Source organism: Anser brachyrhynchus (genome assembly GCF_964034855.1).
Source record: "Anser brachyrhynchus genome assembly, chromosome: 16".
In the NCBI taxonomy this organism is placed as follows: domain Eukaryota; kingdom Metazoa; phylum Chordata; class Aves; order Anseriformes; family Anatidae; genus Anser; species Anser brachyrhynchus.
The window spans coordinates 7,412,875-7,431,848 of record NC_137734.1 but is presented as its reverse complement, the minus strand read 5'-3'; the positions used below and the strand labels follow the sequence as shown (position 1 = coordinate 7,431,848).

The following is an 18,974-nucleotide window of genomic DNA, read 5'->3' as shown; positions in this document are numbered from 1 at the left end:
GTTTTTAATCTCAGCCAGTCAGTCTTGCAGGAAGGGCATCCGCTCCTTTGTGGAGCCCAGACACATTCTCCACCTGATGGAAATACCTCGTAACCAGCCAGAAGTAGCCACCCTATTATGTTCTGGAAGAAGCACTAGGGGTTGAAGACTTATGAGTCTGGACCTTATTCGAAGAATCCAGCAAGCAAAGGGAGAGAGAATTATGTCATCTGAGAGTAAGCCACAGACAGAAGAGTGACCAGATACATGGAGGTCAGTTGGGAAACAACTAGCTGAACTTTGGTTTCCACCTCCAAGAGCGTTTGTATAACGTACTCTGCAAAAGTGTTCTGGAGATCAGTGATTCCCAGATCCTGCAGATTATTCAGGAGAAATCCTAGTCCAAAGAGTGCTATGTAAAACATGTCTCAAGTGATAAATGAAAGCTCTCTGTGGCTAGTTCATCTTTGAGCTCCTTCTTGCCCTCCTACATTCACTGCTTATCTCTACTACACCAGTGTTGATGTGAAGTAGAAAAGGTTGTTGCTAAGTGACATGACAACTGCAAAGTGCTTTTCAATTTCTTTTTCTGTTTTCTACTCCCACCTTCCACATACATCCTTTATGGAGAGTTCACTGCTGGGAACATCCCTGTCTAGCAGCAAGCACCGTGTGACAAAGCTCCAGATCGCATTTACTCACAGAAGCAGCATAGAAGCTAATGTTGCTGCCCCAAAGCTTCTTGCAATTGCAAATTTGGGAAAGACCAAAGATTGTTCCGTCTTTCTTTGTTCATTTGTAAATCAGGGTGATTTAGTGGACAGTATGAAATGGGTTTGGTGGCATCTTCCCCAGACTTGTATAACAGTTACTGCACTCTTCATAAAAAGCAAAGCTATCAGCCCAAATGGGGAAGGCACTGCCAGGCTCTGGGCTCTGTAACCCAGCCCTACAGATGAAACCTAGGTTTCGACATATTTGCCTTTGCTGCTTTATCTATGCTGTAGCTAACTGTTATGGGCTGTAAAGGTCCAGGTTCAGGTTTCGTTGTTGTGGAAGATTTCTATTTATGATGCCCGGCTGGTAGGCTGTCTCCTTGCTGAAGCCCTTCTCAGGTTATTTTATCTATTGGCTTGGTATAGGGAAGTAGTTTAATCTCAAAAAAAAAAAAAGTAAAGAAAACCTTCAAACAACTAGATTCTTTGAACTTTACCTCTTGCAGCAGTCTTTATACCGCTTACATCTCTCTGCATTGAGTTTCATTGCCCAAACCCTATCCTTTTGTGCCGTGCCAATACAGTGACTCCAATGCTTGATGGGCCCCATCAGGACCTACCACAGTGAACCACAGCTTACCATAGCAAACCACAATAAAATGATAATAGTAAATAGCATTACAAATCTTGTGCATCTGTCTGTCCTGGGTCCTTCTTCATTCCGTACATAGGTTCAGCCCCGACTTCTTGCCATGCAGAATTCATGTGTGAAAGACTGGCATCGTGCCCGCAGTGTCTGTTCTTTACCACATTAAAAGGTCATAAAAGGATAGTCAGTTAAAAAATCCTTGTATTGAAGAGAGCCTTTACACTGAAATAAATTCCAAGTAGGATTTTTTTTCCCCCATCTTTTTGCAGGGAGGGGAGCAGCTAGAAAAAAAAATGTGAGCTCAACTATTAGCTTTCCACTTGTAAAACTTCATATATCACTAAATATATTGCCCATAGAGGACAGAAGCTGTTAAGATGGAAAAGAATGTTGAAGATGGATGAATGACAAAGACAAATGAAGATTTTTATTTTAGCAGAAGTTTCCAAGTGCTGTCTCTGGGTTGGGAGGGTACTGTTAATAAAGTACACTTGACATGTAACTGTTCAAGTTCCTGAGAAACAGCTTTGCTTTAAAGTTCAGTAGAGGATCAAAAAGAGTGAATTCTCTGTTTTTCTCTGTAAAAAAGAAAAAGAAAGCCCTGGAAAAGGATAGGTTTTTTTGGGAGACGGCATCTATGCCTTTTGTCTTTTCTTCTCTTTGTGGTCCAGAGACAGTGCGTTGACTGACTTCTTCAGAAAGGAGATCAGTGAAATTGTCAGTTGATTACTTCTCCTTGATTAGCATTTATAAGAGCCCTGTGATACATTATTTGCATTCCTATTTAGCCGTGATTTTTGTGGGGCAGCAATGATTAAACTTGTCACAGGGCCTGATTGACAGGGTCAGATCTTCACTTTCTACTCTTTTGAAATTAAAAACAAATGTGTCAGCTCCCTTCATGGGCCGCAGCGCTGTGAAGCTTGCTTGCCTTGTCATCGCAGATAGGTCAGGAATGTTTTAATTTTAGGGATGGATTCTGCTTGTCAAGCAGAGTGTGATGGCGTGTAGTTCTGGAGATGAGATGTGAAGGGTGTAAAACAAAGAATGGAAAGAACAAAGACAAAGACACTCACATTATTAGACAGATTTAATTAGTCTGAATGGATATTATGCTAGATGAAGCAGTGAGCTGTGAAATTAACCCTTGATTACGGATTGGTGGATCATGCTCATAAAGAGAATCAAACCTTGGTGAATGGGAAAGAGGTGCCATTCCACCCTCGGAGCCTTCATCCCCACGACCCCTTCCCGAGTCCAGGAGGGGGAGAAAATCTTTGAAGGCAAAGCTGTAGTTGGTGGTATTGAGGAAGTCGGGGAATTCTCTCCCTCTCCCTTTTCCTGAAGTCTGGAGCTAGCCCATCTGAAGAGCTGAAACCGAGCAGGTTACAGGGAGGCAGAATTGGGCATGATGGATGATGAGAAATGACTCCCACCGAGAGCAGCCTGTACCCTGAGGGCCAGGTGCATGCAGGCAGCACAGAACTCATGTCCCCTCTTAAGGCGTATTCCCACCTAATTCCTGCCTCCCTTTCCACCACTACCAAGCAGGTTTGATATCTGTTTGAAAACATTTACTTTTTTTTTTTTTTTATTATGATAAGCTGTGAGTTAATACGATATGACTCACCTCAAAGTGAGGGTTTAGGCTTCAAAAGGCTGGTCTGTACAGCCTCTAATGTGCAAGTACTGCAGAATCCCAAATGCTGAGGTAGTGTGGGAGATTAGGAAAATGACAATTGAGAGGGTGCTGTGTTTTGCTGCATCCGAAGCTGTACAGAAGAGGCACTTCAGCCTTTTGTGTTCTTCTCATCAGCATTCCCCAAAGCACTGTATCAAGAACTACTCCTTCTAATTAGCACTGTTGCAACGGAAGAAAATAAATAGAAAATACAGTGTTACTCTCTTGTTAGTTCCTTGCCATTTCTTCCAAGTTGTTCAACTAATGGAGTAATCAACCTTAATGTTTAAAAATAAAAATAAAAAAGCCAAAGGGCATTAGGCGCATTAATCTCCCAATAGGTGTGAGGCCCCTGCTTCCCTCTGGCACATTTGAAATGCTTCATTTTAGTGCAAATTTGCATGCTGGAGACTGTCAGAATAAAAAGGAGTGAGACGTGAAAACAAGTTGGGTGAGAGACTGCCTAGAAATGGTAACTTACTGAACAGCAGTCTTACCTCTTTGGTCGTGTTGGGTGCCTCTAGTTACCACACTGCATCGTTACTTCTCATACCATTTTTTAAATGTGATATCAAGAATTCTCATTTTTACTTAATATATAGTAGCATTTAAGTGGCCTCTGTGTATGTCGAGTGAAAAGAACCCTTTGATGAAAGACCGACAGAAGATTAATGAAAGTCATTATCATTAGGAGATAGCAGAGAGCTACTATCCACAGGAAAAAAAGGAATTCCTGCCTGCACATCTTTTCTCCCCTGATTTCCCCATGCTTTTTTGTACCCCGAAAGAGAAGACACAGCATGAGAAGGTGATGAGGGAATAAGACATGACATGAATCCCATTGCTAAGTCTACTACTGAATTTCTGTTGGTGTTAGAACAAGTGACTTTGCCATTCTCCAGATGAAAACGATTATTTAAGGACAAAAGACTAGTACTTATCATTAAAACTGAAGATGCAGACTAGTTCTTAGGCAGAAAAGCCTTGTCATTGAGCTGGTGTTTATGTGAGCAGTCACACATTAGTGTTACTGCTTTCAGGGGCCTCTCATCAAAGTCTTTATTATTACAAACCTATTGAGCCGTATCCTCAGCTGCTGTGAATCAACATAACTCTCCTGAAATTAATGATGCCACAGAGTTTTACATCAGCTGAGAATCCAGCTCTTCCTTTCTTGCTATTTATGTATTATTCAGTTAAATTGTTCTAGTCTAGACCATAGTAAATGCTGTGATCTTCTGAGAAGATCTGCTTTCCAGACCCAACATTGGCCCCATGGGACAGGACCGTTGATCCAGGTTTTCTCAATCCCAGGCCTGGAAGACCAAGTGGGCCACAGAATAAATTAATTAAATGGTTTTAATTGAAATTTTTTGATTCAATAGTTTCTTGCTATCTCTGCTGCTCTGAGCAGGAAGCGATGCTTTGCTCACCTGTGTCTGGGGTCTTTGCCAGCAAATGTGCTCGTGTGGGCACGGGGACAGTCAGGTTACAGCGGGGCTGTGTGCGGGAGCGCGCATGCAGCACGTGTTGGCCTGTCTTGGGTTAAAAGAGAGCAAAGCATGTGAAACCAGGGGAAAATGCAAGTGCTGACAGAAGGGAAACCTCTGTATCTTCAGTCTATCTATTTATAAAGAATGCAGGTGAATATTTTTTTGTTTTCTGTTTTGCCACCTGCCATGGTTTTCTCTCTGGGCACTGAGCCTTTAGCTTGTAAAAAGCGAGCATGGCTGGTGTTGTCACTGTGGTACTCCTCCTGCTCACTTTGCCGGGAGAGAGGCTTCAACTAGTGCATTCAGCTTCGATATGAAACATCAGCAGACAAAAGGTATCCAAAGGAGAGGTTTGGACAGAACCATTCAATGCAGAAAATGTTGAGTAACTGCTCAAGACAGCCCCATGGCATTACATCTGATCCTTCAGTAAGGAACAATGAGCACTTAGGTACAGAATGCAATGCACATCTTCTTGGATGTTCAGTTTTATATTACAGCCCTGCTGTTCATGAGCATAGCTGAAGAATTGGTGCTAGGAGCACTGGCCCCATTTACAAGGGCCTCGTTTCTGCCTCATTGGTATTCCTCTATAAGGAGAGTAATTCTGCTTCAAACAAGGAATCAAGAATCAATCCGGGTGTAAAGCAGGTATGAGCAGAGCAGACTCGTGCTCTTCACCCAAAGTGGCAGCTCAAAACCCTTGCCTTTCTCCCTACCAAATGCAGTGAGTGCTTTATAATTACATATGCGAATCCTCGCTCACCTGAGGTTCAAGTTTGCAGCACCGTTTCCCATCACTCACTTAATTCAAAGAGCAAGAGCAGTTACGCGCCCCCCACCCTGCCTTTATTTTTCAAACTGAATTGTTTCGGTGGTAGCTTGGTTGTCAGCTTGTAAGTCTATAAAGCAGTTTTCTACCAGCTGGAAATCCAACATGCTACATGAATACATAACAGTGCCTAACCAAGAAGGTTTGTAATTCAGTAATTAGCTGTAATTAATGAACACAAAGTGAAGACTCATTTACAGTTTAAATTATCACATTAGCTCCTGTCACCCTCTATGTACACAAAACAGCAGGAATTCAATTATTTTTATTCTTCAAAGCTAATTTAAAATTTAAGGAATGCCATTACATGAAATAATAGGTAGGAAATGTAATAGAAATCGCTGAGAACAGTTGGCCGTCCTTAGAATGGAAGGAAAAAAATGCTATCAGTGACGATTTGGAAATGTTGTTTCATCTGTGAACAGATGAAGGATTGAAATCTAAGCTCTTTTCAGTGTATTTAAAAAGAAAGCGAGTTTGGTGGTTGCTAAGTCTTTGTGCAGGGAGAGCCATTGTGCATAATTGTAAAAGCAGTTGATACTGATAATGCTGTTGATAGTAACATGATGACAGCATGGAAATGCTCACACCATTATCTTTAATGGGGCTGAGTCGATTGCAACAGCATCGAGCCCCTGTAATATTCACCAATCTTAGTTGTGAAACTTCAGCCTAGCAGGCCTTAAGTAATTGTCACTTTGCAATCTGCCTATAGTTTGTGTGTGTACGTATGTCTATGTAAAATGCTTTCATTGTGCTTTTAAACCCACCATGATGCTTCTCACTGCAGCTGCCACTGATTTTTTTCTCACACAGTTCAATAACAAGAGAATTCCAAACCCATCGGATGCCACTTCTGTAGCTCCCACATATCTGCATTACAGCCCCTATTTTTTTGTTCTTTTTTTCTTTTTCCTTATTCAGTTGCCTTTTCATTCTAAATAGGCCACTAGAAGCTACACCGTCTAATTTTTCATAGGTGATCGACTGCTGAGTTGTGGGTTTACGTAGACAGAGGGAAGGTAGCGATAAGCCAAAGAGAGAGGATTCTATTAGGGAAATGCAGCAGTAATTAATGAATCCTGCCAGTAATTGGGAAGGTGTAAGCCTCTGTAATATCGTAATGATAGTCATCCGTTCTGTGCATCCCCCATCACTCTGAACGATCCCTCATCGTCTCTGTGATCTCAGACACTTAGCCATGCAAATCTTCCTGACAGGACTCTATGTCTTTGTCTCCCTAATTGGACAGTATAGAGTTGTTTATGGATATTGCAGACATTTAGACCTCAGTTGGAGGTTGTTCAAAAATCGTTAGCAAAGTTGCCTTAACAGCATTGTCAAATATTTATTCCCCTGTTTCAATATCTGTTTTTAACCCAGGCATGGTTTGCGATAGAATTAACATTTTGAAGATGCACTCTCTTGTTCTGGGCTCTGTTTGAGATTGTTATTAAGACATTTTCCTATGGAAAAGGGAAAAACAACAACAAAAATCTACCATAAAACATCATTTCTCAAGGATAAAACATGAGATTTTAGGGCAAATGTGCTGCTTTTTTTTTTTTTTTTTTTTTTTAATACCATTTCCATGGGGAAATATTAAGAATGCTGACAAAGGCCGTTCCACTTACAAAAATTACAGGAAGCTTATGGGGTAAAAATTCCAATTTAGTATAAGCCAAAATAAATGGAGAATAATCCCATTCACTATACCACTTCAAGTGAGATCAGATTAAGACTATACCATTTATATTAGAAAAGCTATGTCTTTTTCCTCGGTCAAGTCTTGGGGGGTTTAATTCTTGTATATGATCATTTAATGGTCATAAGAAAAATATATAATAAATGTATCTGATGTTGTGCTCTACCAGAACAGACTTTTATTTTCTTTAAAAAACTTTATATTGGGGGGATTTTGCAATTTTGTGCATAATGTATTTATAGTATATGGTTTGGGGGGGTTCTGAGCATGAGGAAGTCTTCCAGAGCCCTAGACCGTGAGCACAAGAAGCAAAATTGAGTTTAAGAGAGCAGGCTGGAGATCAAAGACAATGGCCAGGACAGCCACAAATACTTGCGATTCAGAGTGTCAGGGAAAGAGATCAGACGGATCAGGCGACTGAATTTACTGTCCCTTGGTCATATGCCATTTTACTCAGACAAGTTGTCCCACAAATCAAGGGGACTATTTGCCCCAGTAAAAGCAGATCAGGTCTCTTCTTTATGTAACTACTAAATTAAGCCCCTAATGCAGCAAACAGTTAACTATGTGCTTGCTTCCTTTGTCAGCTTGTCTCATAGATTTCACAAGACTACTTATTCTAGCAAAGGTATTAATGTGTTTGTTATTTTTGATAAAACATCAATATTCAACTGGAATAAAACCAGAAAAAAATGCATACAAGATATTGCTAAAAACAATTAAAAGCTCACTTTGGCAATTTTTTTAACCCGACTCTATTTCCTTTACACAAATACAGGGTGCGAAAAATTCTCTTCGTGGGAATGTTTCTAGGAAGAATTTCTGAAAGTATTAATTTGCGCCTGTCTGGCAACTATCTTGAAAGCTGTTTGTAGTTTTGGAAATTATTCAGCCAGGGAGCAGTAGAAATGACACATTATAGAGTTGATTAATATAATAAATAGCAAATTACTGAAGGGGGAATAATCAAAGCTATAGTTGCAGTAAATATTTACCTTATCTGATTTCTCTCAGGTTATCCTAGAGTTTTAGGTACCTCCCACAATCAAACACAAAAGGTAAAGAAAACAAATTAAAACAAAAGTATTTGTAACCGAAGGGAAGGAGGAGATCTTTTTTTTTTTTTTGTGAAAAAATCTCATATTTGCTCTAATTCTTTATTTAGCAAGCTCCCTTTTTCTTCTGTTAGTAGGTTTATTTTTGAAAAAGTTAATGTTCCCCTAAAACACTACTGATGTCATTTGTGAGATCATAAGTTTTTCACCTTTCTCCCTAAATTGCCAATGAAAACGTTGTGACACACAGGAAAAAAAATGCATCTCCTGATGGACGGAAAAGAGTCACTTGCCTGAATATGCAGTCGAGTGCAGCCACAACATCTGCCCTGTCCAACCCATGTTTTGCCATCCCTGAGCTCGCTGCAGGGACAGGGACAGGGGCTGAGGCAAGGATGCTCTGAGGCTGTCCCACCTCTTGGATATGCCGCACTCTGACCACAAAACCCGGTTTCCTCCAGCCTCAGCTGGATCCCAGGGCACAGGTACCAGGCTGACCGCAAATACCCCAGGTGCACCCTGAGTACAGCCGTTTCAGCTCTCCCATCCCTCATCTCCATTGGGGCCACCAGCTTTCCGTCCTGTTGTGCTGCCCGTCCAGGGGAATGGCACTGTAGGACAGGACTAGACTCTTCTACCTGGGCTAGCTGTGGAAAAGCAAATTGTCTCCAGGAACTCTTATGCCTGCTAGAACCTTCTCCTCCAGAACATGAATATATTGCCATTTCATTTTTTTTTTTAATATATATACGCATACACATGTATATATTTAAAATCCCAGCTTTAGAAACTTATGTTGGTGCTGCAGTCTGACACTGAGTACAAGCTGCTGTGCAAAGTAATTGCCAAATGCTTACATAAACACATAAATAAGACAAATTTATTTTCATTATTCATATTTTTTGCCCTTTATTTTCCTTTTTATTTATGCTTTAAACAAGAGTTACAGTAAATATTACGATAAAAAAAAATGCCTGCAGTGGACAGAAAGATGATCAAAAAGCCCTGATATAGAGCAATTCATGTTTCTTCTTTACAATCACTAACGAATCTTAACTTGAACCATGTTATGTTCCCATGTGAGTGATAAGCAATGATTTATTATGAAGTGTCACGAAATCGGAATGCCATACAGTGAGACATGAGCTAGTGGAAAATGTGTTCCCTGTTTCCCAGCCTCATTACTCAAAGATGCAGTGTCCCTTTCTCCAAGTCTAATTTACCTGGCTTTTCGAGGCACTCTGATAGCAAAGGAAACATAACCAGCAGTGAAATCCCTGATCCGGGCTGTGCCGTTCACCCACCAGCACCGCTAAGCACACTGCAATGACCGGGAAATTCAGAGCTAATGCTGTAGCAAACGTTTGTATCCCTAATGATGCTACCCCCAAAAGCAATTGCTTAGGATTATAGCATCCATTGCCTCATCAGTGCTGTCAGTGCATGAAGAGGAAATAAAACAGGCATCGTGGAGGAGACAAACAGAGAAGTTTTCTTTATGCTTTAGAGTTTCTCTGACTCTCTAATGATTCCCTTCTCCCCATGATCCTAATTCAAGTAACTGGCATGTGTTATATTCTGTAGATAAATCAGCAACAGAAGAGCATGTGCAGCTCTGGCATCACGACGTAGGTGATTTACTTGTAGTGTACTGAGCACACTGGTTTGGTTTTTAAGGTGGGAATTTGCGTTTTAAGTGATTCCTCACAAAGAAAGGGAAGCCAGTACATTGCACACTAATTCATGTCAGCAGCCCTTTTGCTTTCTGCAAAAAATAACCCAGACAGACGTAGCCTCGGATTTTAAGTGTTTTCTAAATGTTTCTTTAAAGGCCCTGATCCTGAAAACACTTGAGCTCAGCCAAGTCACTGGTGTATGTAGGTGCATCTTCCTAAGTAAAGCTCAAGAGCTGGGGGTGCTTCTGCTCTGCCGCAGAAATGAGGAATGGAAGCAGGAGCCTTTCCTAGGAGGCATGGTTTGAGTGGGCTGGGCATGTCCTGGAGCAGCCAGACAGCTGCCCTGGCACCTCAGTATTTTTCTGGGAAGGCAAAGACTCTGTCCTTAAAAAAAAAAACTTTTATCCAAGAATATAGATTTAATCAGACCGGATTTACTTGCCAGCAGTATCAGTTTCTGCTTCAAAACGTGATCCCATTCCACCATGACAAAATTGCATAGGAGACCTGAAAGTTAAACTGAACAGAATAAACTTGAGAACAAATTTATGTCCTGCAACTTCTTTCACATGAAAATTTTTTTCCTATATCTAGGCATGTTACAACTAGTTCAGTCTGTCTTAAGGCTATAGTCGCAGTTGTTTTTCTTGCAGAAAATGTGGAAATCATCAGAAGAAAATTAACCAGAACTCATCCTTGTCTGAAAGGCTGTGAGACTCACAAATTTCAAAAATCTTTTTTTCTAAAGAAATGCTTTATACGGAATCTTTGTGAAGTACAATCCAGCGAGCAGTTGTCTCGCAGCACTGACAATGTCTGCTGTTCCCGAGGAGGCTGTGTGTGATGTACCATTCTGAAATATTGTCAGCAAGCCTGCAAATACGAAGGCACTTTCATAGCAAGGCAGGGATGAAAGGGAAGAGGTTTGGGTTTGCTTTTTTGTTTCGCTTTGTTTCTCAGTTCTAATAAAACATACCATTGTGCTCTTAACTTCTCCTCTCCTGTTTTGTTCAGGGGAGAAAGGGAATGCAACTCTCCTACAGATGGTTGTGGTGTCCGGGGGTGGGGGGAAGAGGTACAAATTCCTTTCCAGAGGTGTTTGTTTTAGCTAGTGACAAGTTATGGGAAATATCAAAATAGTTCTGAAAGCAGAGAGAGGAACTCAGCATCTCCCTGCTCTCTGGCACCTTTTACTCCAGCCACGAATCCAGCGATTGTAACGGCACAGCTTGGTAAGTGGGCTGGGGAGAAATCCCACCGCGACAGCCTCCAGTGTAAGGATCAAGAAATTCTCTTCAGAACTGAAAAAACGTGGGGTTAGTCTAACCAGGAGCTACATCACGAGGCAGTTGAGGAATTATGCAGCAGTTGAGTAAACACTTGCAGAGGACAATTCGGCCTTTTTAAGTCCCCAAATTAATTGGGGAAATCTCGCTTTCAGTGACCTGCCAGCACATCCTGACACCCACCCAGCTTTACCTTCACAAGTCTTGGACGTGAACCCAGCTCCTTCCACTGCCAGCGTCTGGACAGTTGGACCATAACCGCCTTGTCTTATCTGCTGTAAATCCACTTTTTTCAAGGTGCATTACAAAAGCTATTTCTCTTCTGGGATCCATACAGGTGGCATTTTAAAATGTAGCAAGCACCCTAGTCTACAGAACCTGCTTGTCACTGAAAATGACACAGTTTGCATGTGACCTGTAATGACAGTTGCTAGTTGAAAAGAAACCAGAAATTCAGCTATATCTTCCACACTTTGGTTGCAGCTGCCATCAACTAAATCTCTCTCCAAGGGCAGATGGTGCCCTGTACAATGAACAATTTAATCTTTAGCAAATAGAGAAACTTTGCCAAAAAATCCACATTTTTTCCCTCCAAGAATAGGCTGTCAATAATGTGCTCTCAAATACATTGTGATTTGATGACTATACTTTATTTATAAGAAAGAAAAAAAAAAGAAAAAAAAGAAAACAACAACAACAAAATGTTCTCTCTTTATTCTTTGCCTTTACAAGCCTGTGATCCTTCCGGATAACTCTGTACTGGGTGTGTGTGTGTGCACTAGTAATTAGGAGGGGCTGGTTCAGTGTCAGGCTATTTCTTTGTGCCTCTAAGATGCGACAGGTATTCCTCTTTGTTCCTGACCTCACGTATCCCACGTCACTCCGAGGACCAAGATGAGATCAGGGGTGAATCCTGGCCTTCTGCAACACGAGACAAATCCCACGCTTTCTATGAGCCCAGGATTTCCCCATACGTCTGTGAAAACATGGGGAGTTGCAGCCCCCAGTCTTAACTCTGACTCAGTCTAACAACAACAACAAAACCCTCTTCTCGCTGATGTTTTCCAGCCTCAATCCCCCCCAGTCTGAGGCATGGCACAGTCCCACGGGCAGTTTGATGGTCTCATGTGGAGGGAAGACCGCGGCTGTCTTTGGGCCGAGTGTCTCACTGCTCCTTGCTTTCACACCCTCCCGGATCCTTTTCTAGTCACTTGCAGAAGAAACTGCCTGCCCTCTGGGGAGAGCTCTGGCTAATGGATGTCAGCATTTTCGTGAGCTGTGTTGTTCAGGTGGATTTGGAGGATCTAGCTGTATTTGCTCAGGGACATCTGGTAACCCCGGCGAGCTGGGCACGGCTGCACACACTCAGTAGCTCTGACTGGGCTGTGTCTCGTCCGGAAATTTATATATATACTCTCCCATATAAAGGGACATTTGTGTATATACATATATACATACGTATATATATATAGCATATAATGCATATGTAGAGGGATTCTTGCATCTCCCTGAGGTGTCAGTGGCATGCCTGGTTCACACACGTGTGTGCACCGACACATCCCCAAAATGTCAGCATTAGTGTACCTGCACTGCCCAGCCGTGGTGTTTGGTAGGGTCAGCCCGCAGCTGCCCGCAGAGCCAGATAACTGCATTTGCTGCACCGTGCACGCTGCAAATTGGCACATGGTTAAGGGTCTTCCTCAACCCGGGTCACAGCTAAGAACCTGAAGGCATACAAAACTTCCTGCGCGGATGTCAGAAGCTTCTGAAAAGAAGGAACTCAGAAAATGAAGGTTTTCTTTTTGGTGGATTTTAACGAGATCTTTCCTTTATACCCCAACTGTTGGAGCAGGCCAGCTGATGCAAGTCACACAACTTCACCGACCTCCTGCAGCAAGGTGTTTCACAACAGCTGCAAATGGGAGCTCTGGTGAACTTGCTACTGAAGTCCAGAGGCCTTTTATTTGCCTTTGGCCTTAGCCTCTTAACAAAGTATCCCCAACAAAGAGATTTCTGAGACAAGTAGAACTTAATGGCTTCAAGTTTTTATTAAATGTAGCTTCCACCATCCCAGACAATGCGGTCTCGAAATTCCTCCACCTGGGCGTTATTCTGCATTCAGCAGACACACCCCGGGAACATCTGAGCTACAGCCCACATTTCTTTTCCATTATCTTGTCCCGCATTCTCACAAGCTTAGATCATGGGACAGAAACGCATTGTACAACAAAGGAGACCTGTCTCGCACCCTCCTCTCTGAGTGGCTGATGGCACAGGCTGAATACACAAAGTTTGCTGCGTCCTGCACACCAGGGTCTCAGGGACCTGCCGGTGGGTCGGGCTGGTGGGGTGCCCTCTCCCTGCACCCTGCTATTGGATGCCAGGGAGCAGCTGCCTGCAACCTCTGTGCCCTGCACAGCACAGCTTCTTGGCACAGCACCCTTCAGCACAGAGCACATTAGGGCCCCCTTCCTACGAGCATCACATGGGGTCTGTGCTTGGGTTTGGGTGGGTGCTGCACCCTCTGCAAGAACAAAGAAGAGCAGAAAGTATTAGATTTCACAAGGGTTATTCTTACCTCTCTCAAAATGCTTTGCTTTCCTGTTCAAGTGTGTTTTCTGAAATAAATATGTTCTATTTATTTATTTAATGTGCTGTTAAATGACCTTCTGGAAAGCTATTCCTGCCGCAAGGCTTTAAAATGGATGGGCAGGCACAACTTAGAGAGCATGCTCCTTACAGTCAGGATGAATCATTTGAGTAGTTACTGTTTAGATTGATATAATTTTAGTTATAATTATGGGTAACGAGAACGCATTTAGAGTCTGTAATATTGTAATTCAGGGCAAGAGGAGTCCTAAATGAAAAAAAATATACCCAGATTTACTTTTTGTCCCTGTCTAGGTATTGTGTATGTGAGGATGATCTTCAAGGGATAGATTTTCTGCTGCTGTAAAAATCTAGCAAAAGTAGGTCAAAAATGACATCTAGAGATAACATGTTTGGTAACCACAAAGGGACTGTCTGCGCCTTTCCATTTGGCCTTTTAGGAGTCCCGCAATTTATTACTATAGGTACAGCTGCAGCACGAAAAGGTTTTGAGACTGTGGACTTTGGTTGGTGGATGACAGATACATATTGTCATTTCTAATATCCCCCTAAGCTAATAGAGGATGATAAAATGATATTAGCAAAGATCTGGGGGAAAGAAAATATATAAAATAAGATCATTGTAAGCACATGGACCTGCCGTCATCTGACTGGATCTAGGGTAGCATCAGACCTCTGGCAATGCCACTGAAGTGGCCAACGCTCTCCTGCAGACCCCAAAAAGCAAACTACGGCAGCAAACCCCAAGCAAAGGACTTGGGAAGACATTCTTGAGGACATTCTTGAGACTGCCTGCTTCAGAAGTTTCACAGCTGTGTTTTTACAGCGAGGTTTGAAGGAGGCAAGGGTAGCCGTGCCGTGGCTGAGGAGCGGGACGGTGTTTGTGAGTCCTGGCACATCCACGTTGCAAGAGATGCAACTTTTTCCTTCTGTTGATGGCTTGATAATTAATGTTAAATAAAAGCAAAGCTTCAGTATCTGCATCTGGTATTTCACATATGCTGCGCAAGGCCAGCATAATGAACACCCTCCGTTGCATTTTCACGATGTAATTTAAATGGTGGAGTTTTCTTTATGGAACAGGTTGAGCTACTTTACAATAAATGCCCAGAAAGCACCAATCTTTGCTCATCGAGTGCTATTTGAACACCAGGCTGCCGTGCCCTAGACTGCAAGTGACAAACTCTCCACATGCTCCCTGAATCTCTTAGAGACTTGATAATGAAATACATAAACTACGACCCTTATTGATCAGGCCTCCAACTAATTAATTTCCCAAAGTCCCGTCCCAGCCTGCAGTGACAACAATGCAAAAAGATAAAATAAATAAATAAACAAAAAAAACCAAAGGATGGAGCCTTTGGTTGGGCAAAAGACCTGGGGGTGAAGTACTAACCCCAGTGAAATCAATGCCAATCCCAATTGATTTCAGTCACGCATGGACGTCACCATTAGTCAAGTGTACGGAAGCCGAGCCCCAGAAGTTTACACAATGGTCACAAACAGCTTTTAGAGCAGTGAGAAACTAAATATTACTAAGCTGATTTCGCTGCTGGTCTAGCACAGAAGTTTAAGACCTTCCTCTAGACAAAGTGAAAAAGAAAAGGAGGCAGGAGGCTGTCAGGCTTCTCAGTTCTCCAGTCCAAGCCCTGGATAAATATTTCCCACTGGCAGGGAACCAGTGCTCTGCTGTTACTTTGCTTCAAACCAAGCCTCCTGCCCAGACTTAGCACTTTCAGTAACACTACATGCTGCTTTATTGTCCTAATGGCGTTCAGGAGGCAGAACTGAATTAATCGAGAGTTATTGCTCCCACACCGACCTGCTCACCGCAGCCCCTAACTCTGCCTGTGCAGGACCAGGAGCAGCCCCGGGTGTTTCCCACACCCATCCCTCAGGCAGGTGCTCTGCCATCAGAGCTTGGTAGGAGCCCAAGGTAGGAGCTCAATGCCATGTCACAGGGGGCTTTCCATCCTGGAGAGGGCTGCAAAACCCACTCCGAAAGGTAAAAAGTCAACTGCCTGTGACATCACTGCAGGCTGTGCTCAGACCATTTGCAGGGGGCGAGCCTGCAGCTGTGAACTTGGCCGTGGGAGCAGCGCCAGCTCACACCACGGCTGTGCTTCGGCTCCAGGCTTTACAACAGCAAGGCTTCTGGATGGCTTTAAAACTTGATCAAGGTGTAAACTGACACAGCTTTGTCCTTTTGCAGTGAAAAATAATAGCTTTGCAAAGTGCAAATTGCTCTGGAGCGTTACCTCTGAAACCTAAAGACAACATTTTAAAGTGTCAACATGGATTGCTTTTAATATTTTTTAAGTGGGAATAATGATCTAAGGTATTCGCCACAGTTTCAGATGGACTTCCATGCATTCTCAGGTGCCAAAAAAATCTCTACATTTAGCTGCCAAACCTCTTCTTTCCTTCCAACAGTTTCTCCATAGCAGGTCTGGGTTGCCAATGCAAAACTCAGCATCACTGTGAAAACTGAAAGGGTGAAGATATTGTAAAACAAACCAGATTAAAAGCTAAATAACAAGGACTCAATAGACTTTTCTGTTTTCATATGGAATTTTTTTGAAAAGCTGGGTTTATTTTACTTTAAATAAAGCTACTACTGAATTTCCAGTTGCTCTAGCTGGCATACTGGGAACACACCTCAGGATTTGAGTTGTGTTTGCTGAAATGTGCATGCCCTTGAACAGATAGTATATTTTTCAGTAACATATTTCTCTTTGCCAGCCTCTTTGCCCATTGCTGGTCTTTTTTTTTTTTTTTCCCTGTGCTCTCTCCAGATTGACTTTCACTCTACTTATTGCCTGACTCATTTCTCACCTTATTTTTTCCCCTCACTCTCTCTCTTTTTTTTTTTTTTTTTCCCCTACTGCTTTTCTCGGTATCTTTCCCCCAGGTTATGAGCAAAACAGAACTTAACTTTGGGCTGAACTTTTAAACCCACATCTTAAATGAAATAACACAAGCACCCTCCATCTCTGTGTGGAAGTAACTTCACAACTAGAGCCACTTTGCACTTTTAGTCCCTGCAGAACAGGAAAGGTCCACACAAGAACAGCAGCTCATGGTGCTGGGGAGGGGAGGTGCCACAACGACCACAAATACCACAGCAATAGTCCAGGAATTTAAGCACAATGTGGGTACCAAGGTGTCCAGTTCACCCTGAGGGTTTCAGAGCAGATTCTTGACCAGTTGTAAAATGAGACTCTTTGTATTGACCAGGTTTAGGTAACACGAGGGAAAAGCAGAGACGCATAGTAACACACCCACAGGACTCGGCAGACCTGCATCAGCTGGAGTTTACCCTCTAATCCCAGCATCGTTATAGGCTTAAGGAGCTGGGGGTTTCTTCCCTCTTCTGTGTCCTTGCCTTTTTGCGAGCCTATGGGCAGACAATGTAAAGCAAAGCTGACTCAGTTCCAGAATTTCTCTTGATAAAAAAGTCCATATTCAATAAAATCTGGACTCGTGATTAAAAGCCTGGTAACACTAGTTACTCTTCTTCTGCTTGCAGGACAAATGCCTTAGTTCCAGCTCTCCAGCCCAGGCTTCCCGCACCCAGCCCGTCTCCGCACGTCACTCCAATCCTGACATTGAACTCACAGCAACCCGGACCGAGAAGACTGCCAAAAAAACTCCAGCTATTCTTCTTCATCCTCACTAACAATTTGGTAATGAAGTATTGATTTCCACTCCCCTGCTTATGGACGATATTAGATTTTCATTGATAAACTGCACTGGGGCTGTCTGGTCTCCACTGTCCCTTTTTGCTGTCACTAAAACAAAGTGCCACTGAAGTAAGATAATGACTGGGAACATTGATGTACTTATTTCGTCAATTTGTAACACTTGACAGGAAAAAAAAAAATCTTCATAGTTTAATGTCCAAGTGTGCTACGCAAGATGCAGTCACATTGGAAGCTTTACTTTTCATGGTAATGTCCATTTCCTATTTATAACCCCTTTGGGATAGTTTGTCTAAAGGAAATGTTTCTATTCAGTGCAGCTATTACTGTTGCACCTGGGTTGCCCAATCCAGTCATTGCACTAGGGATCAATACATCACCGTAAGTACAAGAATTATTAAGTTAAAACAGATTCTGAGCCAAAAAACCTCTGAACAATGTTAATCTTCTGTGCAAGTTGTTCAAATAGTTATGCTTAACCATGTTGCTGCCAAAGATTTGTTTAAAATGGATTATTTTCAGTTTGTTTTATTCCTCAGATATATATATATATTTAAATCTCCATTACGGTTTATGACAAGACATGCGATGGAGTGATTTTTAACAAAAGTACTATTGTTAGATTATTGAACATTATATGAATATAGGTATATCTATATATAAATATCACTATATAAATATCTATATATAGATATAAGAGAATAAAGTACAATTCCTTTCTCAGTTAGGTAGGTGTAAATCTGATTATCTCTGTTGGAGTCAATGGAATCACTTTGGATTTACGTACCACAGACGAGATCAGAATCTGGTCCGCGCGCTGTCCCCCTGCTTGTGCATTTTGCCTGGACCGCGCATCCTTCTGCAAGTCAGCTGGGACCTGGTGGGAAGGGGGCTGAGAAGACGGCGATTTTGGATTTGTGCTTGTAACTTTTTTCATTAAAACTTTGAGGTCCCAATTTTAATTTGTGGAATATTCACGTTAATAATGAGATCTAATTAAGACATCCATTAAAAGCCCGTTAAAGTTAATTTAACGTAAAAATTCCAATAGAACTGTATTAGATTTTCTCCATTAAATTAACGTTATGGATTTTTAACGGATGTCTTAATTATATATTATTATTAACGGGAATACTGTATTACACAGATTAAAATCGGGTCCCGAGTCAACTCGCAAAATCTTCCCGGATACGCTAATGACACGAGCCCCACGTTACCTAGTGCACTGTTTGGAAAACCAGGCGCAGCCCTGCTTACTCCAGCTGAGCATTTCCTTGCAACTCAAGCAACCTCCAGTAGACAAATCCATCTCTGCATTTAACGATGAACTTTCCCCAGTCTCGAGGGGAAAATAAGTCTGGATCCAGTTGTAAACACTACTCCATTACAAATGAAATATTCAAAGTATGCTAGGCACAATTTGAGAATAGGATCTTTCTCATAGAAGAGAGGGCTTTGGGGTGTCTTTTACTCTTATTTTATTTTAGACATTCAAGGATAAAACTGAAGCGGAACGTTCACAAAATCAGGCTAAACACGTTTACCCTATTCCCTACTGCTTGTGCAGAAGGGCCGTTTTTGGCAATGTTTG

At 42.1% G+C, this 18,974-nt stretch overlaps 1 protein-coding gene and 1 long non-coding RNA gene across 4 annotated transcripts in view; one reads left to right on the top strand and one right to left on the bottom strand.

Moving 5' to 3' along the window:
- Positions 1–17,904, top strand: part of TSHZ2 (teashirt zinc finger homeobox 2) — a 221,522-nt gene extending 203,618 nt beyond the window's left edge. For all 3 annotated transcript variants that reach the window (XM_080557805.1, XM_080557803.1, XM_080557801.1), the window contains one exon: positions 17,212–17,904. Coding sequence is in view for 1 of the 3 variants with exons in the window: in XM_080557803.1 (XP_080413929.1) it covers positions 17,212–17,213 (2 nt within the window). In the remaining 2 variants the exon portion in view is untranslated. The remainder of the gene's footprint in view (positions 1–17,211) is intronic.
- LOC308178754 lies at positions 489–18,287 on the bottom strand. Its single transcript, XR_013939955.1, has 3 exons — positions 18,171–18,287; positions 17,002–17,079; positions 489–16,169 (listed from the first exon to the last, which is right to left on the bottom strand). It is a non-coding gene; the product is annotated as an uncharacterized lncRNA (long non-coding RNA).
- Positions 18,288–18,974: the final 687 nt, after the last annotated feature.